The sequence below is a fragment of the Chelonoidis abingdonii genome, chromosome 3, assembly GCF_003597395.2.
Source record: "Chelonoidis abingdonii isolate Lonesome George chromosome 3, CheloAbing_2.0, whole genome shotgun sequence".
In the NCBI taxonomy this organism is placed as follows: domain Eukaryota; kingdom Metazoa; phylum Chordata; order Testudines; family Testudinidae; genus Chelonoidis; species Chelonoidis abingdonii.
The window spans coordinates 84,807,046-84,830,904 of NC_133771.1; the positions used below are offsets into that span (position 1 = coordinate 84,807,046).

The following is a 23,859-nucleotide window of genomic DNA, read 5'->3' on the forward strand; positions in this document are numbered from 1 at the left end:
GCTATTTCTCCTGTTTTCTAATGAAATTTAGATTTGCTTAGGTTCTTAAAGCTGTAAGGTTTTGAATGCTTTTGCATTATTTCATCACTCTTAATATCTTTTTTTTTTTTTTTCCCTCCAAACTTTTTAGGATACCATCAATAGCCTAATGGGGAAATTCAAGGTAAGACCCTTCTCTAAATTTGTAAAACACATATATTCTAGTGTGTACAATGTATATACATTTTTAAAAAGCAGTCATTCTTGAGCAAATGCCTAAGATGCCAAAATAATTGAATGGAGTGGTGTTTACTACATCCTGTCAAATTCAAGAAAGCCTGTAATGTTCAGTAAATACCAATACTAATAGTTTTTGTGTCAGTGTGTTCCTTTTTATGGGAGTAGTTGATGTTCTGTGACTCCATTTATGTTTACCTCCCCATCTGTGCTTTAGCTTTCCCCACCCTCTCATCCACCCTGCTGCTGTTCATTCAGTTTCCTGACCCTCAAGCATTTAAAAACTTCAGGAGCAAAGGGGTTATTGGTGCAATATCAAATGTTTAAAAATTAAGCAAAGGAGTCAGGAAATACAGAGTTAACACAGCATTTCCTGATTTCTGTGAACTTAATGCAGCGTTAATATTCAGAAATTAACACAGTTTCTTCTCATGGATTCAGCACCCACCAAGTTAAAACTTGAAAAGACAAATATTAGAAGTGGGGGTTAAATAGAAACCCCTTCTATCCATAAATAAAGTATAGTGTTAGCTAATATTGCTTGTTGAACATAGAAGAAACTTGCCTTTGGCAGTAGGTAATGTGCCTGATCAATCTTAGCTCTTCCTTTGTTACTTGTGTGTTTCAACTTTTTTCAGCATCCTGAAAATATGCATTGAAAATAGCTTGATGGATTAGTACCCTCATTCACAATTTTGCAACCTCCAAATTATTGCTCTCCAATTATGTCCTCAGTGGAGTTGCACAGATGTAGCAGACCATAATCTGAGGGTAATGAGGTTAAAAATAGTCCTGCACTTAGAATTCAGTTAACATGTCTGTTGATGGTACACAAGCTACAAGAGAATCTAGGTCACTCTCTCTCATAGATCTATAGGGCTATCATGGTTTGAAGAGTAGTAAAATCTTACGTTTTGTCACTGATGCAAGGAGATATGACTCTGAATGTGCAGAGGATACTTATCTGTTTAGTGAGATTACAGAATTTAGATTTTTTTTTTAACAATGGGAAGAGTGTATGTTTTCATCATTCCTTTAATAATAAATAATAATAATAATAAAAAAATCATGCACAGATGAAACTTGAAAAAGTTCAGCCTAAATGGTAAATATAGCATAAAGTTCTGAGCCTGTGGGGAAAAAAGCCTTGTTTGACATGATTTGCATCCTTAACTGATATTGTGCCTTGCCAAAGCCTTGCTGAATACAGCTGTCTGTAGGCTTTTGGGGAAAGAAATACCTCAAGGCTGTTTATTGCCCAGCCCCATGCATATTTTTGAAAAAGTGTCTACACCTGCATATTATATACATCTAAACAGATTATTAAGTGAAAAAAGAAATGCTGGACCTAACGTTTGTTTGGGGACATATTCTGTTGTATATGATATTCCTGTTGTGGTAAATCTCTACGTGCCTGGACATGTACCTGTTTTAAGTGTGAATAAATTTGGCATAATTATTATTATGAGGATGATTTCTGTGTGACTAGGTTTAATTATTGGATCAACTGTCCTCCTAAAGTAATGAATATGAAAAAAATAAAAATAAATGTGTGTGTGGCTTTCAGCCTAGGGTATAATTTTAAACAAGGTAAAGGGGTTTGTAATGTAAGCGTTGACACAACTACAGCCCTAGCAGTACAAATACTATCTGTCTAATCTGGGAATTCATACCACACCTATCATCATGGTATCTGAGTGCCTTACAAAATTCATACAACACTTTTATATTCTGAGAAATCAGGTCATATGATATGGATGAGAAAAGGAAAATGTATTTCTAAGATTAAACTGATTAAAGAACCAGGACAGATAAATTTGATAGACCATTTACCATCTTGCCTTACAAGGAAGTTTTAAAAATCTACTCTGGCAGATATTTTAACAGTCTATCTCTGTTTACTAGTAATTGTTGAACTGTTTTGTGTGCTACTGAATGATTTACTGCAGAAAGTAATTTTCAGTCTGGTTACCTGGCAATCTTTCAGAAAAGTAACTCATGGATAATAGAATATGTTAATGTTGCAAAACTGAAGGGTTCTGGGTTTTTTAATTCATTTGAATATAACCATGGATGAAAGTAATGTTTGACTTATCTAGTTAAAGGGTGCTGAATGCATTATTATACAATATCCTTTTAATATATACATTATAATTTTAAAGGTCCAGCTATTTTCAGAGCCAGAATTCAAAGGTAACTGCCAAATATTTGAGAAAAATACCAATTATATTGACGATTCATTTGCTCCAAAGTCTTCAAAAGTTTTGGGTGGCAGGTAAGCATGGAATTATGATTATTGCAAAATCACTGAAATGGTAAAAAAAAATTTAAAATAAAAATATTACAACTTTCTGAAATTGATGAAGGATCCAGTTTTACATACCAACTGTGGAGTTAAGTGGAAGAAAAAAGTTTTGCAATTCATCATGTGAATTTTTAACTCTCCAATACCTCTGGAGTTTTTCATGTTTCTCTCAGTAGCTTATTTCTGCTAAAATATTTCAGAGAGTGATTAAAATGATTTGTTTACATGCTAAGAAATATTGGGAAGCACTGACAGAACTTTGGTTATGTGTGGAATACTTTTAGTTATCAGATTTTTTCCTTCTCTTCCTGCAGTTGGATTGCATATGATAAAGAAGATTTCTCTGGTAATCAGTATGTGTTAGAAGAAGGAACCTATTCTAATCTGTCTGCAATGGGATGTCCACCCCAAACAAGACTTAAATCTCTACGTGTTATAAACATTGTAAGGATAACTGAATAAATACACACATAGTAGGAGTATTTAACTTCTCATTTTTGCATCCATATAAAGGACAGTGAAGTACAAGTGGTACAGGGACAAGTTGTTACTATTCAGTAGCTATGTGTAATGAGTTTGTTGGTCTCAGAGCATGAACCAAAAACTGCCATCATTATTGATAGCAGTCGTTGTAAAGGAGTTCAGGATGCCATAAGCAGAGCAACTGAATTGCTACTTTTTGCTGCTATTCATCTCCAAGTTAGGGTTCAAGTATATTGGTGGGGAATTGTGGAGAAGCTTCCCTGCTGCTGTCCATGCTGTATGTGCATAAAAAGTGGAATTCAACCATGCGACTTCAGAAGAACTAAATTAATTATAAAATTCAGTTGTCATAATCATGAAAATTCCATTCCTGTTCACCCACTCTATTCATTCTTCCAAAGAAGGTTCAACATCTCATGTATTCAAAAATCAGAATTCTATATCTTTATGGCAATATGGAATTTATAAGCTTTTTAAAGTATTATTCTGGTGCCAGCAAATAGGAAATAACATTTTAATAGCAAATGAGAAATCAAATGTCATTTTAATTTGCACTCATTATCCTTTAATAGGTCAGTTATGGAGTTTACTCAGCCCTATGTTAGATCATTACAGTAGATCATTTGCAGAATCATGCAAATACATTTTAAAGCTGACATAAATTTAAACAAAATGTAGTCAAGAATCCAATGATAGGCTAGATCTACTACTACAAGTTGTTTGTACTATTTTTAGAAGAGAAAAAGTAAACTGTTGCTCCTTTTCATTGGGTTTGGCTATTATAATACTCATGTAACTCTTTGACAATATTGTTACTGCTCTAAAGAGAACCAGTATTAGTTGTCATTACTAGTCCTTATGATGCCTTTTGAGGTACAATATAAACTCAGGAAAAGAGCCTCCCCCAGTGTGCCAGACTTTCTGCACTCCATTGCCATGCTGCTGATGCAGATACTGTTAAAAATAAAGAAAGAGTTGACCTGGACATACATAATGATTGTTCTCAACCTTTAATTAAAATAGTCTAGTCTGTAGAGGGCTTTAACGCATAAGCTATCGTTGTATTTGATATGCCTGTTTAGACCGTAGAAGGATCAACTCACTCTTGGAAAATTTGTACTTTGTGACGGAGAACAGTGGTGTTCTGTTGACAAAACAAACAAATGGCAGCCATTGATTGTTAAAATTCATAAACACCACTAAGGTTTTTCTACCATAGGTCATGTGAGGCTTAGCAGATAAGTATAAAACAATTTCATGTCATTTATTTGCTTCCATACACTGCTGCTTACTTCTCCATACAGCGTTAACTCATTGATGGGATGATGAGCTGCGCAAGGCAATCAGTTTTCTACCTGATAGTATCTGTGTTATGGCAAACCAATATACAGAGTAAAAAGCAACAGACAAAAATGTGTTTGTGTAAAGCTTCTTTTCATAATTCTGCAAAGCTTTAAGATTTCTATTTCAGGTATTTAGTTTTCTGGTCATATTTCGTTGCCACACTTCCAATGATCCCAGTTCATTTCAATACCCCATTTGCCTGCTTCTCCCATAACCGTCTCTACATTTTTTCACCTGCAACTTCTACTTACGTAGCACCTAATGCATCAGTCCACTACCTTTGCCTCATTTAAATGCTTCTAATGAGAGACACACAAGAAATAAGAGGCCAATTTTCAAAGCATCTAAGAGATTTTGGAGCACTGTCCTCTTTGAAAGCCACTGAGCCCTGTGTTCTTAAATCCTATTGGTATTCTTGAAAATTTCCCTGTAGGTCAGTAAAGTTATTTATCCAAAAACATCTTTGCTCCATCATGCTGTGCACTAGCATCTTCTGAATAATGCAACGTTGATTAGTAAATCCTAGCCATCTTCTCATGCCCCTCCAGTGTCATCTCTGACCTTGTAAGCTCTTTAGGGCAAGGGGCCATGTCATCTTTCTTCTGCTGTGAAGTGTGTACACACAATTAGGTGCTGTTAGATAATTTTTAATTAGTAACTCGGTGACATATCTATATATGTGTACATGTGTAAACTATCGTGGATTTGGGTGCCAATTTTGCACAGCACAATAAAGTAAAAGTGATAGATTTAAAAACTTCCAGCTGACCTGCTTGCTGTTATATAGGGGGGGTGTGCAATTGTGGCTGTTCCTGAGTCATGAAAAACCATGAAAACATGGTGTTCACAGGGCACTGTGTGAAATGAATGGGGCAATACACAGCTCTCAAAGCTATTGTTTCAGCTGTCTGCAGACACAGGCAGTTCTCACTGTTGTGATTTACCTCTAGTTGTATTTTTGAAGTTTTCCCTGCAATCAAAAGGGCTAGGTATATTATATAACTTCCCCAAAGTTTAGTTTCTGGAGCATAACTCTGTGGAAAGGGGTGAATGCCATGAATTTGACCCCAGAAACATTAATCTTGAGAATTTATTCCAGTGAATAATTTAAAAGCATCATGTCCTATGAGAAGAATTAAAAACAAGACAGGTAGAGGGGTGTGTGTGTGTGTGTGTGACTACTGCTTCACTCAAGTGACAGTTCATCATAGGGAGAGCTGGGGATTCTATCAACATTTTAGGTCTTCAAGATCATTTTAAAGCTGCTTTTTCTTGTGGGTTTGAAAATCAGAATTCCCCAGTGATTTTTCAACTGATCGATCCAATGAGTTTAATTAAAATTTGTTTGTAAGTATAATTGTGATGTGTGCATAGCAACATACAAATTTGTGCATACACATTGTCACAAGAACTTGTCTATTGCATGCAAAAAGTGTGTGCATGGGTTGTGTGAGGGTTGAGGGTTTTTTTTAGTAAGCTGCTGCCAGTGAAGAAGAATGGTTGTGGAATTTCTGATCTTCAAATCTTTAAGCAAAAGAGTGCAAAGAGTCTTTGTGGCTTAATGTGCTGGAGTGATGTGCATGTATTAAATAGGACCCTTTCTTTTAACATAGGAGCTTTCTGAGCCAACCATAGCTCTCTTTGAAAAGAAAGGTTTCAAGGGGAAGAAAATGGAGTTTACTACAGAAGTCTTAAATCTCCAGTTTCTAGGATACAATCCTCGAATAGCTTCTGTTCAAGTTTTTGGTGGCATGTAAGTAACAATTACTTTTTGCTTCTCTGAAAATTAAACATTAAATATGCAAAAAATACTTATAATAGAAGACAAGTGATATCCCGTTGGAGTATTACTCTGCAATACATTGTTAATCTCATTTCTATTTACTGAGCCGAGAATGTCTCGGGGCCTACTTACTACAAGATGACTATGTTGAACTGGTGCTCTGCACCTTGTAGGAAGCAGGCCTTAAGTTCATCTAAAATATTGATATAAGAACACAAAAACAGCCATACTGGGTCAGACCAATGGTCCATCTAATCCAATATCCTGTCTTCTGACAGTGGCCAGTGTTAGATGCTTCAAAGGGAATGAACAGAACAGGGCAATTTGTCAAGTGATCCATCCCCTTTTATCCATTCGCAGCTTTTGGCAGTCAGAGGTTTAGGGACACTCAGAGCATAGGATTGCGTCCCTGACCATCTTGGCAAATAGCTGTTGATGGACCTACCCTCCATGAATGTCTCTAATTCTTTTTTTAACCCAGTTAAACTTTTGGCATTACAATATTATCTAGGCACTATGGATAAGGTAAAGACAAATGACAACTTTTATTATTAGCCTGCTTCTGCTGAACTTGGTGGCAAAACACCAATTAATTTTAGCAGTAGTAGGATCAGCTGTTCAGTTATGAATTTCATTTCTTTAGTCAGTTTAAGGTAAAACGCTTAGGTCATTTTAAAAAAATTGAGTTCTCTAATTTAACACACGCAGATAATTGTATGTGCAAAATTTGCATGCACACACAATTAGAAGGTGGCGTGAGGTGATTTGAAAAGTCATCCTTTGATGTCTAATTGTAGTGATCACTTTCAGACCACTCCTCTAGTGCCTGTCCTAATGTTAATGCCACCTCCAAATTACTCGTCTAAAACATATAATTAGTTGTAATTTTTTTGATTTAGTGAATCACTTTTTCCAAAATGTGGATCTCTTCTATGTGGGTTTTTTTTGTTTTGGTTTGTTTTTGGTTTTTTTATGATTTTAGCTTAAAAAACAACTATTTAAATGCAAATTCTGGTAGCCCAGCTTGTGGTTTGCTCATCACTCTCCTCAACTAGATGGGTTAAGTCAGATCTTCTTCAATCACCCTCATCTGACTGAGCTAGTAGGGATTTTTCTTTAGCTCACTGGGTAGAGGTTAGAAATTAAAAGTTATAAGTAGAGCTGTACAGAGGATAGGAATTCCATGTAACAAAGGATTTTGATGTTTTGTCTTTGTTTTAGAAACTAAACCTGTGCATTTCTTTGGGGGGAGGGGATTCATTTCAGGTCTATTGAAATGTTTTTTTTTCCTCTTATGCCTTATTTTGTATTTTCTGATATACAATATAATGTATAACATTGACGCAATTTTGCGACGTGTTACACCTTTGGAACTGCGTTCTCTGGAGAGTAGTTCCATCAAAGCTTTTCCAAACAGCTCTCACCGCAAGTGTTTACCTCCATCTAGCTAGCAGATTGTGGCATCGCTGTGTATCCACAGATCATTAAGTGGTGTCTGACTCTGGACTACACTGTAACTGTAGTACAGTGCACTGGGCCTTTAAGGTTGAAATGGGAAACATCTTGGTCCAGCACTACCTCATGTTATGAAAAAGACAGAAAGTAGTCTCAGGCAGTAGATAGCTTGGGAAGCACACCCAGCCTGCTGCCTCTATTCATAATTGGACCAGGATAGTTAAAGTAGTACAACTTCTGTGTGTAGACAAGTCCTAAGGACAGAAGCAGGTGTTCTGTTTGTTTAAAAGATCACTTGAAGGTACCTCATTATTATATTGAAAAGCAATTGGCTCAGTCTCTCCGAGCCAATGGATACTGTACAGTTTTAGACCCGTAACTTGACACTTATGTCTGTTATACAGCTCCCTTAATTATGGCTAGGTGAGGGGTGAGGTTTCCGTAACAACCTGACGGTCATTTCTTTGTACAAATATTCAAATACTTGCACTTCGATTGGCTAATTCCATTCCTCAACAAACCAGAATGGATCGATTTTGCTTTTTCTCATTTTCTGTTTACAAGACATAGTCTGAGGCCAAAGGTCGATGTTTCTTGGCTAAGGCTGTGGTGGTGGTGGTTCAGTTAGTGGAAATGTGCCCTCAGTTATATGTGTGCTCTCTAATCTGTTACTTAAGTCCCTTTGGTTTGCATGTTCACAGCCTTCCACGTTTCCTATCCAGATGCCATACATTGTATAAATGGCTGTGTCAGCTGCTGAACCCCCTTCCCACCAACGCCAGGTTTCTCTATCTCCCTCCCCCTGCTCCTTCTTGTCCCTGGAACAGAGGCATAGCCTTCCTTTTCCCCAGGAAAGGGTATGTCTACACTTGAAATGTTACAGCTGCTGCAGTGCTTCCGTACAGACACTACCTATGCCGATGGGAGGGTTCTCCTGGCATAGGTAATCCATCTCCCTGAGAGATGACAGCTAGATGGTGTCAAAAACAGATAGCTAAGGGTTAACGTTTCTTTTGCCTGTAAAGGGTTAACAAAGGGAACCACACACCTGACCAGAGGACCAATCAGGAAACTGGAGTTTTCAAAGCTCAGAGAGGGAATTTTTTGGGTGTGTGTCTTTTGTCTGTGTCTCTGTTCTGTGCTCTCTCGTCTAGAGAGTGATTTCTATCTCCACGCTTTTCTAATCTTCTGTTTCCAAGTGTAAGTACAAAAGGTAGAAGACAATAGGTTTTTATATTGTTTTTGTATTTACATGTGTGTAGTTTGCTGGAATGTTTTAAATTGTATATCTTTTTGGATAAGGCTGTTTATTCATTTTTCTTTTAAGCAATTGACCCTGTATATTGTCAACCTTGATACAGAGACCAGTTTTATGTCTTTTTCTTTCTTTTTATATAAAGCTTTCTTTTTAAAACTTGTTGGATTTTCTTTTCTAGTTGAGGCTCAGGGGGATAGGAATCTCTGTGCCAGGGTTACGGTCTCTCTCAGGGAAAGACTGGGAGGGGGAAATCTCTTTGTGTCAGAGTTGCAAAGCTTACCTTTGCAGGGACTCTGACTGAGGGTGAAAGAAACTGGATCTCTCTGTTTTGCATTTCAAGGAATTGAAATAGGGTGATCGTCCAGGGCCATCCAGGGAGGGGAAGCCGGGGAGGAAATAAAGAGGAGACAAGGGGAGGGGGTTATTTCCCTTTGTTGTAGACTCAGGGCATCTGAGTCTTGGGGTCCCCCAGGGAAGGTTTTGGGGAGACCAGAGTGCGCCAGACGCTGGGAATTCCGGCTGGTGGCAGCGTTATCAGATCCAAGCTGGTAATTAAGCTTGGAGGTTTCATGCTAGCATCTTATTTTCTGAACTCTAAGGTTCAGATATGAGTAGGAAAGCTATGATAGATGGACAGAAGAATTCTTCCATTGACTTAGCACTGTTTACACCGGGAGTTAGGTTGACATATCTACCTCTCTCAGGGCTGTGGATTTTTCACACCCTGAGAGACATAGCTATACCGATGTAAACTCCTAGTGTAGACCAGACATCAGAGTGGTTCATTTTAAAATTAAATGATCTAGGGGTAGATGAGTGATGGGCTGGGGAGGATCTTAGAAATTAAGGCAACGACCACATTTGTTGTAGGCATGTCATGGGGAACTGCTGAGGAGTCAGTCACAAGGGGGAGATTTTCAGGTAGACGATACAGAAAAATCTATGTAATCACTGTAAGGTTATTGAAAACGTATGCCTATCTCATGCTCCCACCTAATCAGAGTGCAGGGAATTGTGTACATAAAAGGGAACTAGACAACTTCCCTGAACTCTGGCCCATTTCAGAGTAATACAAAATAATGATCACATTCACACATGCTGTTTTGTCCGATATGGTATTTTTGCAGCCAAAGGGGCAAATTCTGGCAGGATACTGCAAATATAAGGCTGCCAGAATATCTGTGCATGTTCTGTAGAGTGCCAGGCAGAACTTTTCCATTCCAATCCTGGCACTCTCCTACTTTCCACCTTTCCCCTGCCACTAAAAAATAAAAGTCCTGGAGAGGGACATCCTAAGATAGGACATAGGTGACAGGCGTGTGCGTTCGTTCTTACAACTCCCCCGTAGTGCAGTTGTCCCTATTTAACCCAAAGACCTCTGCTAGCAGTTCTCACCTGCATGTGGTGTTGATAGGGAGTTCCTGCAACCCAGTAAAAACATGACTGACTGCTTTTGGAGCATATTTACACACCCATTTTGGTTGGCCGCATTGTGTGTGTCCTGAAATGGTGCTATTATACATAAAAATATTATACTTCATCCTCTCTCTAACCTGTGAAAATGCTTTATTTCTTTTTGGTGTGTGATTTATAAATGAAAATATTTTAAAATATTTGAGCACAAATCTGCTAATGCTCGAAATGAGATAATTATATTATTTTGGAGACCACTTAAAAAGAAGTATTGTCCTGGTTGTTAGCACAACTAATTTAAGCACTACTTTTTTGTGACACAAATTTATATCTAAAATATCATTTCTTACAATTTCAGAAGCAGTATTTAATTGACATTAATACAGATGATGCTTGACAGTTCATAAACATGAAAGTATATTTTGTTTTTTTCAGGTGGATAATCTATGAATACAGTAATTACAGAGGGCGCCAGATGTTGTTGTCCCCAAAGGAAATCCCAGACTGGGGTAAATTAAGTGGCTGTCACCAGATAGGTTCTCTACGACCTTTATTACAGGTGAGAAAGACTGTGGTCTACTTCGGGGCCTGAGAGTTTGCATGAGATCCTCTTTATAGACTTTCTGTGTTTTTTATTGCCAAGCTTATCTGATAATCAGTAATTGTTTCTGGTACTGCACAGTCAAAGGTAACATTAAACAGCAGAAATAGCAAACATGGAAGGAGGTTCGCTTCAGAATTTTATCTTCAGTAATGCTGATGCTGATTGTGCCGTTTGGCTTCACCGTACTACCTCCCAAAGTCTGAATTGTCTACTATGCACACATTAAACTAAATATGGTTTTTTTGAGCAACTTACTTTGACTGAATTACAACAACCAGTCAAGATTCCTAACTTCCCGCTGGTCATAAGCATTCTGATATCTGTACTATCATGTGCTAGTCTCAGAAATTTGGGAAATGAAGCTGTTAGTTTCTTGGATACTTCAGCCAGAGGCACTTTCATTTGTGTTGATATTAAAACAAAAAACAAATCCATTCTCTATTTATATTATAAACTCTTAAATGCACAAATTAATTTGTGAATATGATGTATAGAGTACTGTCATGTTTTTTTAGAAGTATTCGCTAATTTGAGGGCAAGTGCCATAACTGCTTAGATTCTTGTGCTTAGACTATCCTGTCATATCCTAACATCAGTAGTGAATACTGAACCAGTTTTTACTGAGAAATAACCTTCTGTAGTTCATGAATCACTTTATGTTTTGAATTACTAGAAGTAGGCTAGAAATTAAAGAAGTGCCTGGTACCTATAATGAATGTATTGGCCTGCTTCTGAACTGCTTAGCATTGTGCAGAGTGAGGATAAATGCATTTTGATTGCTCTATCTAAGGTACTGACGCAGATAGAGAACTTTCAGAATCTGGTTTTCCTTAGAATTTTTTTTTTAAATGCCCTCAGAGAAAATCGAGTCTAAGGGACAAAGGCCCCAACTGTACCACTGAGTAGTGGTTACTCTGAGGTTAACCAGAAGCACTGTGATGTTCCTGCATTCAAGAGGGTAGCTAAAGAGCTACTTTTTTTTCCACAGAAACGTGTATACTTCAGACTTCATAACAAGGAAACTGGGAAGTTCATGTCAGCTGATGGAAATGTGGATGATTTAAGTCTTCTCAGAATACAGGTTACAGAAGACAATAGATTAGATGACCAGATCTGGGTTTATCAAGACGGATTCATCAAATGCAAGGTGAGGTTTAAACTTTGTTGTTTTTAAGCATCCAGACTGATGTTTCTTGAAGACAATCATTACATCTGATAAGATTTTGTGATGCAGAATCCTTTTCAGGCTTGATAGAAACATAGAATCTTTGTTTCATTTAAAAATATTTTATTTACTTCGATAGTAAAAAGTTCCCATTGAATGTTAGTTTAGTTTAGTTTAGTTGGTGAAACAAACACACCATGTACTTTTGACTTTCCAAAATTAACTTCTGCTCTGTCTTCCTTTCTTCTTTGTTTGCCATGTCTCACTCTTCTCTAGTTCAGCTGAAACATAATTTTTATTTCTTTTCCTCAAGCTCATTCTTTTTTGGGGTGATATAAATATCTTATAACAAACAGTGTATCAGCTGATGGTCACAAATAAGAGTATATTCTGTTTTTCTTTAACTGAGTTTAAACACGTTGGATATTTGAGTCCAACATGTTTGATCTGGGTGTTTCTGCTTGTTGAAGAACATTCGGGTCAGACATACAATTGAGTCCGTAATATGATGTCTTTATGCATTGTTTTTCCTCCATCTGTGTCCTCTTTCTCCTTCCATAAAAATGTCAATTAAAATATCAAAACAGGGAAAGCTTTTAAAATATGGACCTTCCTGATAATTTCCCTTTTCAGCTATACCAGGGGTTCTCAAACTGGGGGTCAAGACCCCTCAGGGGGTCGTGAGGTCATTACATGGGTGGTCGCGAGCTGTCAATCTCCACCCCAAACCCTCCATGCCTCCAGCATTTATAATGATGTTAAATATATTAAAAAGTGTGCTTAATTTATTGGGGTGGGGGGTCGCAGTCAGAGGCTTGCGATGTGAATGGAGTCGCCAGTAAAAAAGTTTTGAGATCCACTGAACTACACCCTTATTAAAATTGTTTGCAGAAGTCAGTATTTGGACAATATTGTGTTGAAGGTTACACTCCAGGGGTTAAGGTATTTGGCATTCCAGTAAGATGAAATGGCAAAGCCCTAAAAATCTTCTTGCTGATGCAAGTTATTGCTATAGACTTTGGCTTCTGACTAAGACCTTGATCCCTCTGCAGACTTAAGCATATGCTTAACTTTGTGCATTATAAGTAGTGTCATCGAGGTCAGTGGCATTGCTCATAGTGCATAAAGTAAAATGTGCATTAGTCTGTGCAGGAATTGGAGTCCGAAGTGAATCAAATTAATTTAATACGGTGACTCTGCTTGAGTGCAAAGAATCATGTGACCTATTTCATAAGGTTGTATAAATTCAATAGAACCATTTTGTAAAGAGAGCAATTTCTCTCCATAACTGTCAATTATGCTTGAGGGGCAAATCTTCCTCTTTTCAATTAACAGAGGTAGTGTTTGGACATGCACAGAATAGACGCTCTCGTAAAAAGGAATTATGTAGACTGTAAAAATGAGGCCAAGTGAGCTAACAGTTTTAACAACATCACGTGCAAAATATTTTCCTCATGATGGTAGTTCTGTCTCAAACTGAAGATATTACTACTTGAGCAGTGTTGCAATATTGCTATGGATGAGTGTTCTCAGTCCTCTCATTTCAACATAATCAACCCATTTGATTTATTCTAAATAAAACTTATGGTGCATAGAGAATTCATGGGGATGCAGCTTTTGCTGTACTACAGTCATGTAGTTTAACTAGCAAAAGCTTAGGAGGGCTACATTACTTGCAATAATGACTGAGTTATGCCATTGCTCTTTAGAAGTGCAAACGAAAGCTCTATACCATACTGCCAGTGTGCTCTGACACACTGTATATATTGAAAAACAAAGGAGGATAAAAAAAGACTATTAGGACTTTTTCTGAGTTCCTGTAAAGCCAGGTTGCCTTATACCCTGAGTCACAATAACGAGCCATGCTGTAGGCATCCAGGAAGCAGCTCAGGACTTCCCTAGCTAGCTAAGTGACAACTGGTGAGTTGCCGTAAGACTCATTCCTTACGGCTGGAGGGAGCAGGGGAGTATTTTACGGAGTCACTCCCTGGCTGGCAGAATAGAGAGAAGGAAATGGTGGTTTCATGCAACTTCTGTGTGAGTGTTGACTCTTTGCTGGCCTAGCAGGGAGAAATTAGTAGATTAGAGTACAGGTAAGAAGTTCAAAGGTACAGAATGAAGTAAATATATTCCAAGACCTGCAATTTATTCTTAGCTTTTGAAAGAAAAGTAGCTTGTAATCCATGTTGTCAGGACCACACGTTAAGTAATTTGCTATCTACAGGAGTCTTATGGTAATCTTCAACATTGGAAATAATTTTTTATACAAAATAACGTATCGTATTCGGCATTGTTATTGCCTAGTATTGACTTGTGGCCAGTAATGCAAATGCTGGTGATGTAGTGGGTGGGGAAGGAATATTCCAAGAGTGCTGCTGTACCCAGAGGCTGGTAAAAATGGAGAACTTCAGAGGTCACACCCCAAAAAGAATTGTGGTAGCCCATTTTCAAAGATCCCTTTGCTTAGTCTAAAACAGCTTCAGTGTTTCTCTCAAATGAAGCTGTTTTGCTAGTCCTCTATAGTAAAAAGAAAAGGATCACAATGGAGGCTGCCATCAGAAAGCAGATCATTGGGAAAATAAGGAGCCTAGAGTTGAATGTGGGTGAAACCCTTTCCATTACCAGGGTGAAACCCTTTCCATTACCAACAGAGGAAGAGTGATGACAAGAACCACAATCTCCTGCCTATGCCCTCCATCCGTGACAAGAAAACCTGGGGTATAGATATTAGGGTAGCTGTAGAAACAAGGCCCCTTGACTAACTGCTGTTGTCTCTTCAATGATACAGATGGCTGAGGATTGCTGCTTGACAATTGTAGGGAACCTTATAACTCCTGGCTCTAAACTAGGCCTATCACTTGAGAAGAATGAAAACAAGCAATATTGGTGTATTAATCCAGATGGCAGGATCCATAGCAAAATGAAACCAACATTAGTTTTAGATATCAAAGGTAAGAACCTGTTGCCTTTCGGTGTGATTTTAATTACACAATGTTTACGGTGGATTATGTGCTGAAAGTGTTTCTGTAGATTAAGGATAGCTTTATCGTTCATAGATTTTAATCTGGGATCTGTCAGGACTGCTCTGATCATCTAGTCTGAGCTCATGCATTACAAAGATTATAGGATGTCACCCAGTTATTCAGATACCTAGCTCAATAGCCCATGGGATTGTATCTGTCTTGTGTTTCTTCATGGCCCCTACATGCATATGTAAGTATGCAGAAATCCCTCATTGTTCTTACTAATTTAACTTAGTGATATACATAACACACTTCTTCAGTATAAAATTGTGATTTCTTTTCTTCAGCACATTTTTCTTTAGTTTTCATTTGTATGGAGTGAATTTTCTCACACATGCAGACTTGCAGTACAAAAGGACAAATCATTTAAAAATAGCTATTTCTTTAAAGCTAAAACATGATTAACATTAGACCAACCTAAAATCTGTATCCCTCATTATATATTTTGCAGCTGCTTTTGTTATACCATTTTAAGATTGTTTCCTTTAGATGTTATCCTTGCTCTGTCCTTGTGATTTCATAGGCAACCCACAGGTATGATAAGCAGCAGAACTAACAGCTCACCATTGTTGTTTTCTCATCCAGTATAACTAGTTTTCTCCAGTTTATTCACGTTATTTCTCTTTTAAAGCAAATACTATCTCCCCAAAACACCACTTGTTAACTTTACTCATTTAAAACCAGTTTTGAAATAATGGTGTGATATTAATTGGAATAGCCGTTACAAATACAAAATAACCTGAGTAAACTATTAGTGCTTTATTGACACAAACATGGAAAGTGTTGGCAGAAATGTGGCGACAGGGTTATGCAATGTTTGCCTATATAGTTCCTGTCGCAGACATGCACGATCAGTTTTTTCCTCCACGAGTACTAAAATTAACTCACAATTTTAACTGTGTAATCCCTAATCCTGCTACAGCCAGATGGAGGAATTTTTGTTCCCCATAAGGAAAAGTGTAATTATTAATTACAAGTTTATCAAAAAGGTCCAGTTCAGGAAGTGTCTTTATTTAATAACTACACTGTGAAGAATTTTTTGAATTTTAATTGAGCCACTAGACAAAGACAAAAGATATTATATACTGGCTCATCTTCAATTAAACATCTTAAAAAGCATGTAATGTACTTCGAGTGAATACTTGAAAACTGCCTAATTGCAGAATACCATACTGAATAGCTCCGAAAGGGAAAATGTAGATCTAGAGAAACAGAGATCTAAACAGCTAGCTCACATTAGAAAATACAATATCTATGTGTTTGTTCTCTTTCTGATTTAAACTGCCAAGCCCAAAAGTAGAAGGGCAGAGATCCTAAACATTTTTTTTAAAAAGTTCTAAGATGAAAAGTGAGGAGGAATACACAGCCTTTTAGTTTGTTTATGCAACTCTGACAATTGTAAATACACTTCTACCCCAATATAACGCTGTCCTCAGGAGCCAAAAAATCTTACCGTGTTGTAGGTGAAACCGTGTTATATCAAACTTGCTTTGGCCTCGAGCACTTCCCCAGAGTGCTGCTTTACTGCGTTATATGAGAATTTGTGTTATATTGGGGTAGAGGTGTAGTAATAAAACGTAACCCGAGTAAAGTAGCCTCCCGTGCTGGTTTAAATCAGGAGAAACTGCAGTGCAATTACACTGAATCAGAATTGGTCCAAAGACAGAGAAATTTATCATGATGTTCTGCTAAGCAAGTGAAGTTGGCTGAGGAGCTTGACCTCAGTCTCCAGTGGCAGGGAGTTCTGGAGTGAAGGTCATCTACTCTGGGAATTGCTTCCATGTGGGGTCTGGACAGAGACAGATTATACTGGCTTGCAGGGCACATTGAAAAGCCTATCTCTTTTCTCAGACATTTGCCCAGGGAGGTGGTATGTAGACTGTGGAATATTGTTTATAATGGGGTCATCTTTCCCTTTCTACCTACAAAAGGTGAAGTTACAAGTATTTGTTATATGCAGTGTTGTTGTAGCTGTGTCAGTCCCAGATATTAGAGAGACAAGGTGGATGAGGTGTAATATGTTTTCTTGGACCAACTCTGTTGGTGAGAAAGACAAGGTCACCCGCCTTGTCTCCTCCCCAAGTATTTGTTGTTACATGATGTACATGTACTTTGTGGAAGGACCTATTTTACATATACTGTATCTGAAAAATGAATAGATTTAGTAGCTGGTCCAGGTAATTTAATAAAAACTGTCTCTAGTCCTTCCACATTGCTGAACCACCAATAAAGCCAAATAATCAACCATCTATTTTTCAGCCCTAAAACATTCTTTAGCAAATAAAATTACCTTATATACTCCTTCATTAACCTGTTCATTTATAAGCCAGCCCTCCAAAATGGTTCAGTAAAAATATCAAAAACTGTATGACCCTTTCATAAGCCGACCCTATATTTCAGGGGTTGGCAAACTCTGGCTCCTAGCCCATTATGGTAAGCTGCTAGCGGGCCTGGACATTTTGTTTACCTGGACCGTTCACAGGCACAGAGCCCTTCAGCTCCCAGTGTCCACGGTTTGCATTTCCCAGCCAATGGGAAATGCCACTTCCCGCAGATCTCATTGGCTGGGAATGGTAAGCTGCAGCCACAGGGAGTGCGGGGCTCCATGTCTGCAGACGCTCCAGGTAAACAGAGACAATGTATTAGATATTCAATTCAATGATTCCATAGAGTTTAAAATCATCAAATTTTGGTGTAGATCCATTTATAAGCTAACCCCCCTGCTCTTTGATGTGTCACTTTTTTACCAAAAATATTCAGCTTATGAATGAGTATATACGGTACTTGTTCAAAATGTATGATAATGGTGCCATCTTATGGGTGTACTGAAATAGTGCATGGCAGTGATATTTGCCCCTAATAACCACACACTTATCCTTTTTAAATATCTGGCTTTCCTTCTATTTCAGGTACTGTCTCATACATAGTTACATTCCAGCATGCATAAATTTAAGAATATTTTCCCATGATGATTACTTATCAACTGTACTTTAGAAGCACTTCTTAGTTATTTCCTATGGCCAAGATTTTTTTTTCTTTTTCTTTTTTTTTTGGTTTGATAGATCGTCCTATGTCTCAACAGAATAACATAGCAGTAACAGAGCCCTTTCACTGATCTCAACCTGACTACACTTCCCTACTGCTCAGGTCTCCCTTGGCACTGGCAGTACAAGTCTTATATCTGCTGTGCTACCTTTGTCTGGCCCTGTGCCATCCACCCTAGCTGGGGTGGGAGGAAATTGCTGCTGCTCCAGAAGGCAGAAACTTGTTTTTCTCCTATCCCAAGTTCTGCTTCTCTAAGAAGGCAACATGTCACAGTGAGCAATGGATGACAGCTCTGTCACACAGAATTCAGCTACCACAAAGTGATTGCAGAGTGGAGAGGCAGTTCTGTGGCATAGAGGATACTTTTGTGTACCTGCTCTTTGCTCCAGCTCTTTCCACCAGCTTGGGCTTCTCTCCACATTGCACTGCTGTGGAAAGCATAGGGCCATGAATATGTGGAGCTCGCTAGGGAGATAGAAATTGACATGCAAGTGCCTAAAGGCATTTGTTTCTCTAGAAGAATGCATCTCTGTGAATAGGAAGAATAGACTTTTCTTGAGTGAATGAATGAACATTCTTCTTCGAGTGCTTGCTCATATCCATTCCAGTTAGGTGTGCGCGCGCCGCGTGCACGTTCGTCGGAAGATTTTTACCCTAGCAACACTCAGTGGGTCGGCAGGGCGCCCCCTGGAGTGGCACCACTATGGCACCGGATATATACCCCTGCCAACCCAGCCGCCCTTCAGTTCCTTCTTACCGCCCGTGTCGGTCCTTGGAACAGTGGAGCGCAGCTTAGCTGACCTCCGCTTCCCTAGCTACTCGTAGTTCTTGTGTATATAGTTCTTTAGTTATAATCCTTATACGTTTTTTCTTAATAGCATAGTTAGTTTAATAATAGTTAGCGGGGTTCGGGGAGTAGCCCCTTCCCCGCAACCGGTGCCGGAGCCCATGCCTGGCTCACCAGTTTTTAGACCATGCTTGGCCGGCCTCAGGCCGTTGCTGACAGGAGATCCTCACGACTCCTGTTTACGGTGCCTCGGGGTCGCATTTCACAGCTAAGTGCCCCATTTGCAAGGCGTTTAAGCCGAGAACAAAATGGAGCGGCACTTTCATTTCCCCTCCACCTTCTGCACCGAGCGCTGGCTACTCGGCGGACAGAAGCGCCTCCTCGGCACCGGACCCCGCGGCACCGGCCGTTACCGGCACAAGTCGACTCGGCACCGCTCCCTCTCTCTGAGGTTGAGGAAGCCCACGACTCCTCCTGCCAGTGCCCGACAGCTCCCCGGCACGTGCGCTGTGGTTGAGCTCCCTGCTCCTGCTGCTTCTGTGCCAACTGCACCGCAGCCAGAGAGCTCGTTTAAGTCGGATCGCCTGCACCAACACCTGCAGAGGCACTGAGGACGCCGGCACCGTTGATTCCGGTCCCGCCGGGCCGTCGAATCCAGTGCCTGCCTGCTCCCCGGCATGCGCCGTGGTTGAGCTTCCTGCTCCTGCTGCTTCCGTGCCAACTGCACCGCAGCCAGAGAGCTCATCTAAGTCGGATCGCCCAGCACCACACCTGCCGCAGGCACCGACAACGTCGGCACCGTCGATCCCGGTCCCACAAGGGCCGTCGAATCCAGTGCCTGACCGCTCCCCGGCACACGCCGTGGTTGAGCTTCCTGCTCCTGCTGCTTCCGTGCCAACGGCACCGCAGACAGAGAGCCTGTCTAAGCTGGATCGCCCGCACCGACACCTGCTGAGGCACTGGCAACGTCAGCACCGTCGATCCCGGTCCCACAAGGGCCGTCGAATCCGGTGCCTGACAGCTCCCCGGTACGCACTGTGGTCGAGCTTACTGTTCCTCCCGCCGCGAGACATTTCCAACGGCGAGGGATCTCATTGCCATGACAGAGTTGATGCTGCCTGAACCCCCGGCACCACGGTGCGGGTAATACAGTCTCTTGGCAAGCCGCCTTGATACGACCATCCTCTGTCAGCGCAGCAGAGCAGGGTCACCTTTCATGATCACGGTCCCGCAGACGCTCCAAGTCCCATCGGCGCTCCCACTCCCGACGCCACTTTGCAGTCCGGATGCTGTTCTCCTCGGCACCGGTCGACACTCGCCGCACAGGTCGGTGTCCCGTTCACCGACCCGATAATCTCGGCACCGTTCTGGCTCCCAGCACCGCTACAGGCACTGTGACTCCGTAGCCGCTCCCAACCTCGAGATCTCGGTCGACTCCCGGCACCGCTCTGGTCGCAGGTCCGGATCTCGTTCCAGGTACCAGTGCGCCTTCCGGTACCCGGTCCCAGGTGCCGAGTTGGGCAAGGTCTGGTAGAGTCAGAGACTCTGCCCATGGTTTTCAGCACCTCCATGGCCATCCGGACACGCATCAGTGTCTTCCCACGCGGACAGCTCTTATGCTCAGGACGCGATTCTGGTGTGCCCCAACAACCTGAGAGCCCATCAGGACCTCCTATGGAAGGTAGCACTCAATGCGGACCTCCAGGGCAGGAGGTCCGGAGGTAGGGGACCCGGTAGTGGACATTCTATCGGCGGTTGCCCCACTAGAGGGGCCCGACCTGTTTATTCGGACCATCCAGGCAAATGCCGATACTCTATACCTCTATGGAGGGTACAACTACTTGTCTGTCCATCCTCCTCCCTGCTCACTAGTCATTCAGTTGGTTAAGAAAAAGGGAACGGCATGGCCAACAGGCGCCAGCCCCGAAATCGAAGGGGGCTAGGCGAATGACCCTACTCAGCCGCACGAGTGTATTCTGCAAGGGCCTTATAGCCCTACGTGGCAAATCATAAAGCCCTGCTTAGCCCCTATAATCATAACACCTGAATAACGGTGGATAAATTTATGGAGCTTCCCCATCAAGACTCCGGCCAAGAGTTCATTGCCCTCTTGGAGGAAGGGAAAAAGGCGGCTAGAGCTTCTCTCCAGGCCTCGTTACCATGACGGGCATCTCATGGCTTCAGGTTTCAAACCTCCGGCCTTTCACGACTTACCATTTGCTAGTAAAGGCCTCTTTGCGGTGAAATCAACCCCAGGCTGCAAAGCCTGAAGGTCAACAGGGTCCTAATGCGCTCTCTCTCGGCGTGCATACGCCGACGACCTACTACAGGCCTTTCCGTCCCCAACCACTCCGCCTCACTCTGTGCCTAGCCACAGATAGGGCTGTGACAGACAGCGCGGCTGAGGTGGTCGCAATCGACCATCAGGACCCCTAGGGGGCCAAGATCGAGGCCCCTCGCAATCACGACCGGGGACCAAAGACAAACTTTCGAAGGTGCGTCCGAGGCTGACATACCAGTTACAAGCGGGTTCCCACTCCTACTTCCTCTTGGCGTGGTCCCAGTTAACTTCAGTTTGCTGTCCCCTACACATGTTGGAGTATGGATACCACCTCCAATTTGTGCCAATCCCGTCCCTCTTCAGGGACTCCTCTCGGGCACAATTCCTCTTACAAGAGGTGCAGACGCCGATGGACAAAGGGGGCAACTACTCCCCTTATTCCCTGATCCCCAACTTGTACGGAGGTCTTAGACCTATCCTACACCTACGGGGACTCAACCAGTTTATGGTAGGGTTAAGGTTCCACATGGCATCCCTGGGAACCATTATCCTGTCCTTAGATCCTGGAGACTAGTATGCTGCCTCAGTATGAAGGACGTGTACTTTCACATTGCCATCTTCCCTCCGCACAGGAGATACCTCCGCTTTCTAGCCAACTGTCGGTACTTCCAGTTTACGGTCCTGCTGTTTGGCCTTTCTACAGCCGCACAGGCATTAACCAAGTGTGTGGCCGTAGTCGCCACCCATCTCCGCCGACGTCGGATATGCGTTTTGGTATCTGGACGATTGGCTTATCTGAGGAGACTCCGAGACACAAGTCACTCAGTGCGTGGGCATCGTCAAGGTCCTATTCGCTTGTCTAGGCCTGATGATCACTATGGAAACATCCACTCTGGTTCCCATGCAGAGGTTAGACTTCCTAGGGGCTATCCTGGACTCCGACCTAGCCAGATTCTGCTTACCACAGCCACGGGTTTCGGGCGATGGCACCAATCATCCGAGGTCTGCAAACTTTCCCAATGACCTTGGCTCACACTTGTCTCGGTCTCCCGGGTCCCACGGCTGTCTGCTAGTTTGTAACCAAACACGCTAAGCTCTGCCTCTGTCATCTCCAAGTTTGGCTCAAATCGGCGTACCGCCCGGCCAGGGGCCCAATGGTCACGATAGTCACCATTCCCTCAAGCATCCTAGGCTCCCAGAATGTGGCTAACTCTCTCCCTGGTGTGGGCAGGGATGCCGCTCTATCCACCCCAGCCCTCACTGTCCTGGACGACGGATGCGTCATCTTTTGGCTCAGGTGCTCACCTCAGTAACCTTCAAGCTTAACGCCTTTGCTCTTTTCAGGAGCTGGCGTTCCACGTCAATGTCCAAAAATGAGAGCAGTACGCATGGCGTGCCAGGGGTTCCAGCAGCAGCTGCGAGGCCGTGGCGTCTCAGTGTTTACAGCCAGCACAACGGCCATGTACTACATAAACAACCTGGGAGGGACATGGTCCTCCTCCTTATGTCAGGCGGCCGTCCATCTCTCGGACTTTTGCATAGCCCACTCGATATATCTGGTAGCATCCTTTCTCCTTGGCGCTTCGACTCAGCAGGTTTTTCCTCTCTCATGAGTGGTCGCCCTGCCTGAGGTGCTGCATTCTGCTGCCAGAAGTGGGGGGGTTTTCCCCACATATGGACCTGTTCGCTTACCGCGAGACCAGGAAATGTCCGAGGTTCTGCTCCTTCCAAGGTCTCTCCCAGGGACCAATCTCGGACGCTGTCCTCATGCCGTGGAAGAGCCAGCACCTTTATGCCTTCCCACCGCTCCCCCGGCTCATTGGGTCCTGCTCAAACTTCGCAGGGGCAGGGCGCACAGCATCATGATCACTCCAGCGTGGTCCAGGCAGCACTGATATGCCGCGCTGCTCGGCCTGGCGATAGCCTCCCAATTACCCAGCCACTCCACCCAGACCTCATACCTCAGGACCACGGCAGACTTCGCCGCCCCGACCTGCAGTCTCTTCACCTCACGGTGTGGCTGCTACATGACTATCAGGGTAGCAGGATGCCTTCCACCTGGTCAACATACCTGGCCGGGTGGAAGCATTTCTCATACAGGTGTGAAACGCTTAAATCTTACTCCTGCTGAGGTCTCGATCCCCTCTATTTTGGACTACCCTCTGGCCTGCAACAGCAGGGCCTAGCGGTGTTCACACACCAGGTACACTGGCAACGTCTCTACCTTTCCATCAGAAAGGTGGTCGTTCTATGTTCTCACACCTATGGTTTCGAGTTTCCTCAAGGGTTTGGGTGCATACTCCTTAGGTGCGCCGCCCAGCCCCAACCTGGACCTCAACTGGGTGTAACCAAGACTTATGTGCTCCTCCACTTGACCCGTTAGCACCGCTCGCTGCTAACCTGTCTCGGAAGACAGCTTCCCTGTCAGCCATACATCGGGCAGACGAGTCTCGAGCTCAGGGCTCTTATGGTGTGTTCCGCACAGATTAGCTCACAACAGACAGGGAATTTACGTCCAACCTCGCTGCCTCCCGAGGTGGTTCGGCCTTCATGTGACCACACCAATACGCGATGGGAAGCAACAATTGCACTCCCTGACATCTGTAGAGCGCTCACATTGTTTGAGCGGACAAACCATTTTGTAACACGCCCCAACTGCTCGTGCAGTAGCGGACCGAAGAAAGGCCTTCTGTTTCT

At 42.2% G+C, this 23,859-nt stretch overlaps 1 protein-coding gene across 1 annotated transcript in view; it reads left to right on the plus strand.

The window, feature by feature from the left end:
- The window catches only part of CRYBG1 (crystallin beta-gamma domain containing 1), a 93,260-nt gene that overhangs the window by 66,140 nt on the left and 3,261 nt on the right, over positions 1 to 23,859 (plus strand). The window contains exons 15-21 of the mRNA XM_032783593.2: positions 131 to 163; positions 2,379 to 2,491; positions 2,836 to 2,965; positions 5,962 to 6,101; positions 10,693 to 10,816; positions 11,850 to 12,008; positions 14,815 to 14,977. Coding sequence (XP_032639484.2) covers positions 131 to 163; positions 2,379 to 2,491; positions 2,836 to 2,965; positions 5,962 to 6,101; positions 10,693 to 10,816; positions 11,850 to 12,008; positions 14,815 to 14,977 — 862 coding nt within the window. The remainder of the gene's footprint in view (positions 1 to 130; positions 164 to 2,378; positions 2,492 to 2,835; positions 2,966 to 5,961; positions 6,102 to 10,692; positions 10,817 to 11,849; positions 12,009 to 14,814; positions 14,978 to 23,859) is intronic.